The sequence below is a fragment of the Rissa tridactyla genome, chromosome 1 (genome assembly GCF_028500815.1).
Source record: "Rissa tridactyla isolate bRisTri1 chromosome 1, bRisTri1.patW.cur.20221130, whole genome shotgun sequence".
In the NCBI taxonomy this organism is placed as follows: domain Eukaryota; kingdom Metazoa; phylum Chordata; class Aves; order Charadriiformes; family Laridae; genus Rissa; species Rissa tridactyla.
The window spans coordinates 14,890,623-14,905,245 of record NC_071466.1 but is presented as its reverse complement, the minus strand read 5'-3'; the positions used below and the strand labels follow the sequence as shown (position 1 = coordinate 14,905,245).

Genomic DNA, 14,623 nt, shown 5'->3' with positions numbered 1-14,623 from the left:
CTTGAGGCGTGTGGGAGGAGCGAGCGGCCGCGGGCACACGGCTCCTGCCGCGCACGCGCGGAGGGCTGGCGGCGGAAGAGGATGGTCTTTGTCAAAGTGAGCCCCCGCCCCCCGGCCAATGGGGAAGCAGAACTCGCCCGAGGCCGCCCAATCAGCGCCGCCGTCTGGCCGTCACCCAATCAACCCCCATCACCGGAGCAGGGGATTGGCGGCGGCGGGTCCAGCGAGGGGCGGCGATTGGGCGGTGAGTTTTGAAGGCAGGTTTGGCGCGGGGCGCTGATTGGCTGCCACCAGAGCCCCGAGCCCGGGGCGGAGGGAGCGGGGCGGGGGGTTGGGGGGGGGGGGGGGGGCGCGCGGGGTGACGCCGATGCCGACACCGAGACAAGGGGGCGGCGGCGCGGCGGCGGCGGCGCGGGCTGGGCGCGGGGCCTGGGCCTAGGCCGGCGGCGGGGCTGCGCTCCCCAGGCGGCGGGGGCGGCTCCTGGGCGGCCGCTCCGGCCCTCGGCCCCCCCGGCACCTCCCTCTTCCCCTCCCTCGGCCCGCCCGTGTCCGCCCCGCGGATGGCGGCGGCGGCGGCCGCCCCGGCTCTTTACGCCTGCACCAAGTGCAACCAGCGCTACCCCTTCGAGGAGCTCTCCCAGGGCCAGCAGCTCTGCAAGGTGCGGCGGGGAGGAGGGCGGCGGCGGCGGCGGCCCCGGCCCCGGCGGGACCCCCCTGAGGGCGGGGGCCGGTGCGAGGGTTTGGGGGCCGTGGGGAAAAGCGCGGGGGGGAGTAACGCCGCTTTTCTCCCCTCAGGAGTGCCGGATCGCCCACCCCATCGTGAAATGCACTTACTGCCGGTCGGAGTTCCAGCAGGAGAGGTAGGGCAGGGCGCCGAGCCCGGCTGGGGGAGGAACGGCCCTTTCCTGCCTGTAAAGGCAGAAATTCGCCCCCCGGGAGACACTAAAAAGGGCAGAACCGCAGGAAAATAACCCGCCCCCCTGCTCTGGCGGCACCGGCGGGTCGCCTAAACCCGGCACAGCCTTAAGATGCGCTCACCTGCCGTTACCCGCTCGCCACAGCCCGGGTCTGCCCCAGCGCCGTCCTGTGATTGCCTGGGGAGGAATGTCAAGGGGGGTACTGGTTGCTGAATTCAACATTATGCGATTTTGTCTTTAGCAAAACCAATACGATATGCAAGAAGTGTGCCCAAAACGTGAAGCAGTTTGGAACGGTGAGTAGGCTCTTAGTCCTAAACATCGAAGTTCATTCACACGTTAAACTGAAAAAAAAAAAAAAAAAAAAAGCTGTCTTGCAGCTACACTTCTTATATTCTTTTTTGGGGAAAAAAAAAAAAATTACCTTTCGGAAGGGTGGTGACAATTACTGGCAGCTCTCGATTTCCGTCGTGGCTTACAGTTCCTTTTTTTTCAAATTGAAATCCATTGCGATTATATGTATAGCATAACAGTTATGAATAATATAGCCATTCACAGCAAAACCAATGTTATTTCACTTTATGCATGTAGAATTATTCTTCACATACTCTCATAAACGCACGCTTGGTGGAAGAAAGACCATTAGCTGTCTGTGCTCTTAATGAGTGGTAAATGTGAAAATCTAATAGCACCACATAGTTTATATTATGTAAGTCTTTAAAATTTTAAATGCATGTTAATCATGTTAAGCTATTAAGTAGAAAAGATGAGTATTAGCTGTATGCGTGTTACTTTGTGTCTTCTCGTCTTGAATTTGAGCTTCAGTTCTGTTAGAAGAATGAATTTTTTAAATACGTGAATACACACACTGTATCTGAGCGCCCTGCAGATACTAGTTTATAGGCGGTATCAAGGTAATCTTGTTGTGAAACAAAAGTGCATAATTTCTATATGTCTTGATGACATACACCATATTAGATGAAATTCAGCTTATTTGAGAAATGTAACAGCTGTTGGTATGTAGTCAGGCATTTTGTGAACGTAAATGTAAACTGAACAAAGAACATTCTTTTAAAAGCTTAAAATACAGCAAAATGAAGTGCAGGACAGATCAAACAATGTTTTTTATCAGTAGTTCATCAAAAAAAGGAACCGCATTGAAGATAATCAGCCATTTCTAACCTATGAAAACTGACAGCAATTTTATTTTCCAGCGGCATATTATTCTAGTTGAGCATATGATATAAAAGTTGGTATCCTGACCTGATGGCATCTGAAGCTTTTTGTTGTTTGTGTTTTTGGGTTTCTTTTTAAGTTTCCTGCAGAATTGCAGGGATCAGGATACTAATCTTGGAACTGCAGAGTTATCAAATCCATGATGAAGGAAGAGGGATGTTTTCAGAAACTTCCAGTCTAAAAAATGACTTGATTACTCTTTTTCTAAAGTTTTTAAAGTAATTTCTTTAGTAATGTCTTTAGTAAAACAGAGAAAAAATGTCATATTTTAAAAAAAATTAAAAAGAAGCAGGGGTGGAGGTGAGCAATCCCATTGTATGTGTTTCTTTCATTGAATATGTATCTGAGGTTTCATGGAAGTTCAGACTGGTTTTGACCATTGAAGCAGCATCATTTTAGGGGAAAAGTTTATTATTGAAGATAAAAATGGTAGGTAAAAGGTTCTTTAGGATAGGTTATATGAAGCTCTAGTAGTTTAGAAGTGTCATTGTGTGATTTGAAGTACCTGTTTTCATTACAGAAACTCTAAATGTATTAACTTCAGTTCATCTTACGTTTTTTTTCAGCCCAAGCCTTGTCAGTATTGTAACATTATTGCAGCATTTATTGGCACAAAATGTCAGCGTTGCACCAACTCGGAGAAGAAGTATGGCCCACCGCAGACCTGTGAACAGTGCAAACAGCAGTGTGCTTTTGATCGAAAAGAGGAGGGAAGAAGGAAGGTAGGCTTTATTCCATGGTTGTAATGGCTTAGGCTGACAGCAGACCATGTTCCTTCTTCAAAAGAGAAAGATTAACAGGAACGTATCTTAAGTTCACTAATATTAGATTAAAGTTGCTGTGCTGTTCTTTACAATATTTGAATTAAATTTTGCAACCTGCAATTGTTACGTTAGCTACTGAGCTAACTTACTTTAAATTAAATCACTCTTGAAAATAAGCTTAAATGTAAGCTGACAGTTGTAGCTGGGAAACAAGAGGTTAAGCAGCTGAATAGTTCCCAGTGCTTCGATTTTATTTTTTATGTTTTGTTTACTGCTAAGACTGCTTTCTAGCATAACTTTAAATGACAAAAAGAAATGGAGTAATATTGACTTTACTAAAAGATAACGTGCATACATTGGAGATATGGTAGTACTGTTCCGTACCAAAGAGATGTCTGGATTTTCCCCAGAGATAACAGATGAAGTGAAACAAATTTTTCTTGCAAATATTTAAGTACATCTTTCCTAGCTCAAATATACTTGGAAAAAAAACACTGCTATGAATTATTTCCCAAAAGGTTGATGGAAAGTTGTTGTGTTGGCTCTGCACACTGTCCTACAAGAGAGTGCTACAGAAGACAAAAGAACAGAGGAAGAGCCTAGGATCGTCACATTCGAACTCCTCATCTGCATCGCTTACTGAAAAAGACCAGCATCATTCAAAACACCACCACCATCACCACCATCATCATCGTCACAGCAGCAGTCATCATAAGTAAGTATTTCAACAATTAAAGTAGCTGTTGGTACCTCTTTCTCTTCTGTGTTCTGTTAGTACTGAGATCAAATCAAAGGAATTAAGAAATGCTGTTTAAAACATGGCATCAGAAGCAGTAGCAGAATGTCATTCTTCCATGGTCCGTCAAAATCGTTGTATTCTTACAGTTTGGATGAAGGGAGATCAGCAAAAAGCAGCAATTCTTGGTGATCATCAGACTGGTCAATGTTAAAATTGGTTACAAGTCTAGAAAAGAAACCCACAGAGCGGCCACAGAAACAAGATACTTAGGGATAAACTTGAATTTGGCTTTCTAAGCAGTAACTGCTGTGTGGTAACTGCTATTTTATGTGCATTTAACATGGGTTAAAAGCGTGTGTTAGCAGAGCAGCTACTTTGCTCAGAATCCTTGCCCTAGCTTACTTCATTCTGACTTGTTTGTGTGCACATACTTGCAGTTAAATGGAGAAGCAGAAGCAACGGTGTGGCACCACCCTCGGACTAAGAGTGTAGGACCAGTTTCTATCTATTTACTAGTTTTTATAACCAAATCTTTCTGGAATTGGCAGTTTGTGAGTGGCTGTCATACAGACATGGGAAAGTAACACTGTCAGTTTGGTTACTGGCACTCTGGTAACATTTCACACAGTTTTGTCCCATCTTCTGCAAGGTTTTTCAGCGTGGCCATGGCATAGACAACGTACCAACCTTAACGAACATACACAGTTTACTTAGTCGTAAATCACAGAATTGATTTGTTTTTTATGTCAGTATAATAGTCCTCATGATTCTTATTTTCATTGGTAGGCTTATGGCAGCGTAACTTCAGAGCTACTTATTTTATTTTTATGTTGGATAGTAAATACTACGGCTGCAATGGTAATGACCCTGACCCCAGACACACAATCACTTTAATTCTAAGCTTCACTTTTCTAGTGCTAATGATTTTCTAACTTGACTGAAACTTGCCTGACTAAGTGTGACTTAAAGATAGAAGTAAAATAAACTGGAATAATACTGGGAATGAGGAGAAGAGAAATGCGTGTACTTTCACTTAAAAAAGAAAAATAAGTTGGTTTTTTTTAGGAATTTGAAGAAGAAAATGACTCTTGTCAGGCAGAGAGTTATTGTACTGTTCCTGTTCTCTCAAATCTCTGCTGAAAATGGAGTTACAACAAGCTAAATCTAATTGAATGTATGTGGCAGAGGTAAAGTAAGGATTAAATAAAAAATACTTTGCTCTCTGCTACAGAATAGAACCTGTAATATCCTTGGGAGTTATAGAAGTAAGCGTATCTCTATAAAGATCATAATGTACCTGGTTTGGCACCTTTTTTCTATAGGCTGCCATGGATCCATTGCTTCTGGTCCAATAAATGCGACTCCTTTTCCCTATGCCTTTCAGTTATTGTTAAGATGAGGCAATGAGGTAGAAATAGAGACTCATTGAACTATTTCATTGAGTGCAATCTTCTACATTCTACCGTTCCTATATCAGTGGTGTTTCTTAGTTGCTTTTGAAATTATTGGAAACAACTGTTTAGACCTGAAAGGCAGTTACTTTCAGGGGTCCAAAACTTGGCTCTGCTCTTGTGCCATCACATAAGCGCCACTTCAGGCAATGTTCATATGGCAGCATGGGAATCCCAGGAACGCCGCTTTAGACCAGTGTACCCAGTACAAGATAAGCAATATAAAGTTCACAAAAATTGGGAGGTACCAACAAAAAGGCTTAACCATCAGTCTGGAAGTCTGCCCCTTGTGTCTTACAATAGTGTAAACATTTAGCCAAGAAATATTTTTATAGCATCCTGACACATTATAGAGTGATCACGAATATGACAGATAATACAACTGTCTAATTGAAAATTCATAATTGTTAACTTTATTAAAAAAAATAATGGGGGGGTGTGGATTTTTCTCAAGTACAGATAACCATTCACATAAACTTAGCAATAATGGCATGTTTGGTCAGTTACCAAATATGTTTCACATATTTCAGAATCAGCAGTCTGAGTCCAGAACAAGATCAGGGACTATGGAAACAGAGGTAAATATGATACTATTTATTAATTACCTTTTAATTTATCTTGCAGTTTTCATTTAAAGGACTTTTTTCTTGCATTGCTGGCTAGTCTCTAGCATTCCAGCTAGGAGAATGAGTTAGTTATTTTACATGTACCAAATGGTGATATTAGAGAGTTATATAGTATGAGGCTTTAGGTTTACATTTTGTTTGATTTCAGCCATAAATCCTCTGCAGCTATTCAGAATGAAACTCCAAAGAAAAAACCCAAACTGGAATCCAAGCCATCAAATGGAGATAGGTAAAGTTATATTTTCGTAAAGCTGAGCCATTTCAACCAGACAGAGCACTGATGTGTGGCCAGTTGCTTCTTTTATTTTTTTTGTTTGTTTGTTTTTGTCTGAAGAATGAGGGAGGTGAAACTGTTGTCCAGACAGACACATTATTGGGTGGCATCTGAGTGCTGTCAGTCAAATAAATGACTTTATTAGCAGAAAACTGGCACTGTGTTCCTGCTTTTAAGCTGTTTGGGGTAAAATTAAATAAAGTTTATGTATGAGGCAACAGTTGTCAATGAAACAGTATTCCTTAACGTCGGTGTTTTGTCAGTTAGATGCAGTGTTGAATCTGCTGCTTTAAGCTGACCTGGTATCTAGAGAAGTCTTTTGAACCTTAATGTGGGAGACTGAATCTTTATTCTGTCTCTGGCTAAACAGTTGGAATAAAAATAAAAGTGGCTGCTTCAGTCAAAAGGTATTTGTCCCCCTCAAAGCTAATACTTAATTATATTTCTGCAGGTGTATGTAATGTGTGCCATTAGTAAGGTAATTTGCCAGTTGCATCCATTTCTGTCAGGTACATACTTTTTTTGCATTAGTCCTTAAGGATGTCTGTGGAATTATTAATTATCCAATTTGAATTTTTAAAAAAAAGTTACTGTTTTTTCCCGTTGATGTTGCAAGTAACTATTGTTTTTTATTTTTAGTAGCTCTATAAATCAGTCAGCAGACAGTGGAGGAACCGACAACTTTGTCCTCATAAGTCAGCTGAAAGAAGAAGTAATGTCACTTAAACGTCTTCTGCAGCAAAGAGATCAGACTATTTTAGAAAAAGATAAAAAGGTAAAAGGTGCACCTGCTTAATTATAATGTAATAATTTTGTTTTCTATTTTGTAGACTCCGGACAATGTCAAAATGGTGACATAAAACAAAAATCAGATACAATTTTTTTGTATAGCAACTGACCAGATCTTACCATTTAAAGGACACGTTTGGGACTTTTCTATCATGAATAATATTTTGGCTCCAAGTCAAAGAGGAATTTTTCTTGCCTCACTTCAGCCATCTAGAAACTAGCCATCTGGTTCACTGTTACTTGGGCTGTGTGACACAGGCGATGGATAAAATGTGAGACGGTGGTTTGTATGTTTTATGTATTCTAAACTGAGTCATGGCAAAGATCCTGAATACCTACATAGGCTGATGGACACACAAGATAAGAGGAGGATTCAGAGTGGTAACGGTTCAGAGTTTAGGATAGGTTTGTTTTATTTTTTAACTAAAGCAACTATAGCCATAATTAATGAGTCTGCATCCAAATTTACATGCACAGTGTATGAATATTAAGTGTTTTAATTTTAAAAGATTGGTAGCATATATGTAGGTTAGGTTATCACGTCTCTGTGTATGGTCAGAGACTAGAAGAAAACCTTGGGGTAGATGCCTGGCAGTCAACAAAAGTTAGCAAAATAGCCGGGCTCAAATGGCTTCAGTGAAACTCATACAACAGATTTGCCCTTCAAACAACCTAAGGACTAACAAGAAAAGAGAAATAACTACAAATATGTACTTTGCCCTTACTAGAGCTTATTTCTCTGCCATCTGATTAACTAGAAGCTTTTAAGGCACTGTCTGTAACGGTGGCTCTGGGGTGTCTGTTCAGGATTCAGTACGTTATGGAATTGTATTAAGAATAAATGTACTATATTTTCAAGTGAAATTTTGATTATAGATGCATAGTGGTCTATCAAAACATTGATGGTTGAGAAAGGCTCGTTGATCCTGAAAGGAGGATGTTTCCACTTTTAAACCATAGTTCAGTATTTTAAGTTCTACGCTTCAATGTGTTTTGTAAAGGATATTGAACCTTTTTTCATTTATATCAGTGTTATAATATACCTAGTGTTGGAAGTACTTGCTATTTCAAGCCTTTAAATAGTTGATGTGAAAGAGCTGAACAGTCTGTCATGGATTTGCTTTAGGTATTTTCTTCAAAGGACAGACATTAAGGCCCTGATCTCTCTGTTATAAAGCCAGTAGAAGATGATGATTCAGTAGGAAATTTACTTACTTCTTTTTATATTTGATCTAGTAGGCAGAGCTAACAAAAGGGTTAGGCAAGGAAATGTCACCTACTTCTGCGGAACCACTGCAGTAATTTGTTTTGTGATGTTTCCATGGGAGAGCATCTAATAATTTTAATATCCCCACTGCTAAAACTATTTATTTGACCTCAGAGTACTTTGAACTTAAAGACTCCTTCAAGGCATGAATTACTCACTTCCAGAATGTCACATACTTTCTTCAGCTGCTGCGGGGCGGAGAAAAGCTGAACACATCATACAATGTTTGGGTAGCTGAAAAAAATACAACAAATGAATGCACTGCAGAGGTTTTTTTGACTGTGAGACAGTAAATTTAAAGTCCTGTACTGGGATAAAAGCTTGAGCCAGACCTGTGGGAGACTCCTGTTAAGATCTTGTCTCAAAATTTGTGTAGGGACAGCATTTGAACAGTTTGGAGCACGCCAAAACAAAAACCTTTGAAGTGTATAATGTATGGCAGCAAAACCAACTCGGTACCCCAGCTTTACAGGCAATCCTCATTCATCATTTTTGGTTATGAGTCAGGATCTCAGGCATGTTGTTACAGTGCTTATTGTTTGCAGTCCTAGCCTTGTTTCGCTTTCTGGACAAGATGTTAGTGAGACACCAAGACGTTACTGCAGGGCTCTGAGACTTGATCCTTAGGAAGGGACCACAGTTTGCTGAATGTTCACAGGTAGTGCGTTTGCTCATCTAGTTGCACACTTTACTATGGTGCAATACTGCCACTAGTTTTTTTGATACTTAGTTTGTGGTATGTGGTTTTTGTACTGGATCCCCTGTAATTTACAACACCTATTGAGTACATATCTAGAGCAGCAGTCTGGGTACAGTGGGGCATGTATGCGTCTATGAAAATACCCGTGCTTTATTTAGGACTGTTTGGTTCAGAGTTCCGAAGACCTTGGTTCAGAGTTTTGAATACCTTGTTTCACTACGTGTGATTTGACATATCCTAATGGCAGTCTTGGTGGTCATTTTAGGAATGTATGTTCTGATTTGTTACAGCGAGCTTCTTTGCTAGCAAAGAGGCTTCATTTCCTCATAAGTCCAAATTGACTGGAGAGGTTCAAAATAGCCAGGTGAATCTGGGATGCTTTGAGGAACTAGACTTTTTAAAGAAGTGGTTCCTAGAACTTCTGGGTCCATATACAACAAACTGTTAGTGGTTCACCCAGCTGCATATGCTTCTGGAAGAAGCATTCAGCTGCATGGATAGAAGAATATACGACAATTTAGAAACACCTCTTTAGTGCTGTGTCGTCTGGACCTCTGCCTGTCTCGGGAGAGACCCAGTGGCAGCAATACTGCACCATGCCCTCAGAATTAAATTATAAATGAAGTAATTTTAAATTACACATTTCTAATAACACACTTTAATTCACTGTTGTGGATGGAGAAGCAGTGAAACTCTGGAATGTGTATTTCTGTTTAAGACAAAGTGTAGTGTAAAAGGACAGAAAGGAATCCTTTCTGTTGTCTTTGTATGGAAGATTTTTCATGTGTTACCGTACTATATAACTGAAGAGACATAACTGAAGATTGCGATAAGTATCTCACAGCTGAAAGAACAGCTAAGATTATAAGTCATTGGTCTTGTGTTTGAATTTTTTTTTTTGTTGACAATTAACCTTCTGTATACCAAATCCTGAGCAAATAATATAGTTATACAAGTACAGTTATTTTCTTCATATAAAGTAGATTTACTTACTTTTCAAGCTACTTCTCAAGTGCTGAGCTGTCAATACTACAATAGTAAATAAATATAGTGTTTATTGAGATCCCTGAGGCTTCCATAAGATTTCACAGATTGATTAGAAGATGTACACTGTAGCACTCCAAGGATCTTCATAGAATTTGTGTTTTCAGTTGACAGAACTGAAGGCAGACTTCCAGTACCAGGAGTCTAACTTGAGGACAAAGATGAACAGTATGGAGAAAGCTCACAAGGAAACTGTGGAACAGTTGCAGGTGAGTAATTGCTTATTGGTACTTGAGAAATACTTCAGATGGAATTATGTATACAGGCTGTTCACTCACATCAATGAAATAATACCAAGTTCCTGCATGATCATTACCACATTTAACTTTGGATGCATTGTACAGCAGTTCTACAGTCAACTGACAGTCTCCATATGAATTAAACTCACTGTATGAATTACTTTCTAACTTTTAAGAGACAGAGGCTTACTTCACATTCTTTCTCAAAGGTTATTTTTTGTGTCTCTTCTCTGATATTTAATGAGTTGTCAGTGTGCTATTGATCTGATTTAACCGCTCAGCATAACACAGTTGACGCTTAAATGTCTGTTGTTAAAGCAGCCTGAATTAGTTGCCTTAGAAATCACAGACTGAGCAGGTACTCAGTGCAGTACCTCAGATACTGAATTTTGCAATAGAGGAAATGTGGTTACCTTTTCTGTTAAAGAAGGAATATGCATATCAAAAAGCATATACAAATCTTTGAAAAGTGATCATTATCTCTTTGAATATTCTCAGCATGTACGTTTTGATAATTTGTTTTATAAATGCAACAGGAAATTACTGTGTGATGCTACTATCTGAGATGTTTCAGTAATTCATAAAACTTTTTTTTTTTTTTATCTGTATTGCAGGCCAAAAACAGAGAACTACTCAAACAGGTTGCAGCATTGTCAAAGGGTAAAAAGTTTGATAAAAGTGGGAGCATACTAACATCCCCTTGAGAAACTGGTTATTCATGGGGTTTGCTACTCAATGGAAATTTGAGTAATTCTGTGAAGCCCTTAAAATCCTGTGTAGTGGAAAAAATATTTTTGCACACCAGATTAGTTGGCATGTTTCCTACACGTTTTTATAATTAATATGCAGCTTTTTTTAGTTACTGTTCAGATGAAATACTTCAACTGGCTTGAAGAATGTTTTTATTTTTTTGATATTGGAAACTTTTTGCCAGCAATAGTATTAAACAATTGCATAGAGAACATGGCAGTGCTCTCTCTAAACGGACAACATGCAATAACAAACTAGGTGTACTTTTTACAAAGCAGCAACTGAGTCTTTTAAGCTACACTGTCAGCCAAAAGTGTATCAATCTGCAGTGACACTGAACACTGGTTTCTGGCAACTGTTCTTTTACTTTGTATCAAAATATAAATTTAGAATGGAAATCATGGTGCTCTCAAGTGAAACTAAAAAAAAAAAAAAAGGCATATATGTATGTGTAAATACACCTGTAACGGTTATATTCTTAGTTATAACAAGTAATTAGTGTTTTACATTCTTGTGATAGGGATTTACCGAAAGATTATCTATTGTACAGTAACAGAGGCAGTGTGGTTTTTGTAAGATTTACTGTAGATTTTTCTTGCAAGTGCCTTTCTCCAACTGTTTATTTATAGGAATGTTGGTATTTTGTACATAAGGTTTTTATGTTTTAAAATCATGTTTAATAAATGTTTTATGTAAATATAAATGTGTGTACAGAGGAATCTGAAACAAAGATCAAAGTGGCTAGTGCAGTGCTTGAAGCAGCATTAAGAGCTAGCGAATTGATGGACAGTGAGTATTGGCTTTAGATAACCTTTGTAGCTTGTGTCTGTGAGGTGTAGAATTTTGTTAGTGCTGCTCATGCCAAACACTTCCTGAACAAAAAACAAAATGTTTTTTTTTGCCACATTGGGGTTTAGGGGTTTGTTTATATATTTTTTCCCATTTGGCACAGCGCTAATTTTAATTCCATAGCAGACATTGTACTCCCAATGTTACATCCTTAATTGGTGATACAGACTCAAAGTTTTAAAAAAAACGTATTCCCCATTGTCCGTTTTGATGTACTTGGTTGTAACTTCTGGTGACTCTTCGTAATGAATTGCAAGATTCTCATCCCCCAGTAAAGAAACACAATGAGAAAACAGTAGCCAAAACTAATGGTCTTGAAATTAATTAAGGGAGTGGATGTGGTGTCGAAGGGTGGGCTGTTTTAATGTTTTGAGTAGATTTTGATTCTAAATTACATCAGTTTAAGTTTAGCTCTGCTCCTAATGGACATTAGTCATATTCAGAAATTTCTATTAAGCATAATTTAGTGTCCCCCAGGGTCTCTGTTCAGGAAGGTGAGTTACGAATCAGCATAAAAGAAGTGGACTCAATGTAAGTAAAGGTTTAGTTCAGCTCTGGGTACTGGTTGGTAACAGGGTAACTGCTTATATTTCAGTAAGCTTAATTATGTAGAATAAGCTACACACCTGTTAATTAAAGAACTAAAATCTGAAGTTCCTTGGCTAACCGTCCACGTACTGAACTATGAACACCTTTTCAGTAGTTCAAACAAGTTCCAGCAGTGACAGACTACTGAAAAAAAATCAAGCTAGGTTGTTTCGGATGGTGTACGTGTATTTTTATACCCTAAAATCAACTTTTTATGTTTATAAATGCTCTTTAAACTTGCTAAACTAGGGTAGAGAATGCGGCTATACTTTGGGGATGTTGTTATTTTTTTTTTTTAATATACAAATTTATGACTTTCATTAATTCAGAGTTAGTCTTTTGATGCTGTTGGGTTTTTTTCCAGTTGAATGGCAACCCATGTTTGCTTCATGTTTTTAAAACACAGAAATACATAGCAAATTGAAATGTTTGAATTAAGATCGCTTAATGATTCCTGTTCAAGCTGCAATAAGGACATTTTAAAGGAACAAACAGAAATTCTACATTAGAAGTAATTGACTTTATAAATCCCAATCCAAAAAATTTTTAGGGGCTTCACAGTATTTAGTTCTAATTAAATACCTGCGGGTTTTTTTCCATAAATCTCATTTTTAACATGAATTTTTTTAAAGTTGTAAAGTAGCCAACTGAATCCCAGTCCTGAAAATAGCGTCCTGGAGCTGTAGATCATTGACATAATAAACTGATGTTCTTTAAACGTGGATCTGCGAGGAGATTGTTGTACTGTATTGTGCTTTTTAGCCTGTTTCCGGATGTTGATTAGCATTGACCAGTAATGGCCCTTTTGGCTCAAGTTATTTATGTATTTTAAGCCTGTGAATATCGCGGCCCCCTTTTAGATAGGATGTCTAAATACGCGTTCTGCAGTGAAGCTATTCAGCTGTCCACATGTATAGACTATTGAAATACTGTACTGGCACACATCTGACCGTTGACATTTTGTACCTTTTCTAAATCCAACGTTTCACAATAAAATCTTGTCAAAACATTAATCTGTCCCTTTAAAATTATTCAAAGATTCGTACTTCTTGCTCATCCTTCGCGCTATGTCACTCACAAAGTCTGTGGCCAAAAAAATGCGGAATAGTTGCATTTAGTATTTAGATTTCTGGGTTGATGAGAGACCTTGGGCTGTCTACAAATCGTAACAATATAGAGCTTCAGATTAATCTCTCTCAAGAAAATATTTTGGTTTTCTACAACTGGATTACAATACATAGAAATAGTTTCTTGTAGAGAAGAAGAAGAAACTGTTAAGGTTTAACTGAAATCTAGTGACATTTAATAAAGCCTTTAACAGGCTTTTTATATTCTGATTAACATCCACACTCACATTTAAAACTACCTGAATTTTGGTCTTAATCTGTAAACTGTAAGGTTGTTCGTCCTTTATATGCATTGTGTGCGATTAGGTGATCCTGAGATTTGAAGTGACGTTGATAATTTCTGTGTCCGTTCCCTTTCTTGTGCTGGGGAGGGGTTGGGTGCCGACACCAACGTGCTGTCGCTCGCGGTGGCTCCTGGTGTTCAGAGGCGCTTGTGCTGCAATTTGTAGGTCTCATTTTATATTTTTCTCAGCAATCAAGTCTTCATCTTTCCACAGGCCAGCAGAGTACTTCTCGTGAAAAAAAACCAAATAAACAACCCAAAAAAACCCAAACCAAGAAGAGAGTAAGATTCTGTAGTTTCTGGTCAAGGCAATGATCTAGAAGGGCGGAATCTTTGGGTTTCAGAGCCCCACTCTTAAAACAGTGTATATTTTTTATTAGTTATAATAATGAATAATATGCTGTTCTAATACTGAATTGTTCTTAGCCTTATTTTAATGCAAATTTGCAAGGGCTCTTTTTGGAGCCATTTATTTTCAAATCGGAGAGCGAGGCAAAACTATGTGTGGTACCTAGTTTAGATACAGCTTCCGTGTGACACGGGTGAAGGTTGTGTAGCTGGCCATGTCACAGATTGAGTCCCTAAAGGAGATTGGCATCCTTTGAAGCAAATTCCCTTAGAGAAGATTTACATCATTATAACCTATGTACAGGCACTTGGGCAGATCCCGTAGCTTCAGAAGCTCCAAATCCACATTGATTCTTTTGAAAACACTGAAGTTTATGAACGCAAACTATAATCTTAGCAATGTTTTTTTTTTAAATGGAATAAAAGCTGTTGGTTTTGTGCCTTCAAGTAAGTCACAAAATTATCAGTTCAGTTGAAAATATGGGTATAGAAGATAGATTTCCTCATATGTTATGTGCGGTTCCTTTAGCTTTTCTCACGCAAAAGGTATTGCTATATAAAACTCCTGTTGAATCCTACAGAAGAAGTTGGGGGCATCAGGTGATTTTTCAGGTGGAAAGAGGAGATGTTTG

At 39.1% G+C, this 14,623-nt stretch overlaps 1 protein-coding gene across 10 annotated transcripts; it reads left to right on the top strand.

The window, feature by feature from the left end:
- Window positions 1-94: 94 nt before the first annotated feature.
- On the top strand, window positions 95-13,246 carry FAM76B (family with sequence similarity 76 member B). 10 transcript variants are annotated; one of them, XM_054181256.1, is made up of 10 exons: window positions 97-244; window positions 796-860; window positions 1,159-1,213; window positions 2,720-2,875; window positions 3,436-3,632; window positions 5,638-5,685; window positions 5,882-5,962; window positions 6,650-6,782; window positions 9,915-10,016; window positions 10,661-13,246. In XM_054181256.1, the coding sequence occupies exons 1-10, from the start codon at window positions 119-121 to the stop codon at window positions 10,748-10,750; spliced, it is 1,053 nt and encodes a 350-aa protein (XP_054037231.1). In that variant the 5' UTR covers window positions 97-118; the 3' UTR covers window positions 10,751-13,246. The 10 variants fall into 10 exon arrangements, with proteins under 10 accessions (XP_054037270.1, XP_054037306.1, XP_054037297.1 ...); XM_054181245.1 differs by having other exon boundaries at window positions 98-244; window positions 6,647-6,782; XM_054181276.1 differs by lacking the exon at window positions 97-244 and adding an exon at window positions 436-659.
- Window positions 13,247-14,623: the final 1,377 nt, after the last annotated feature.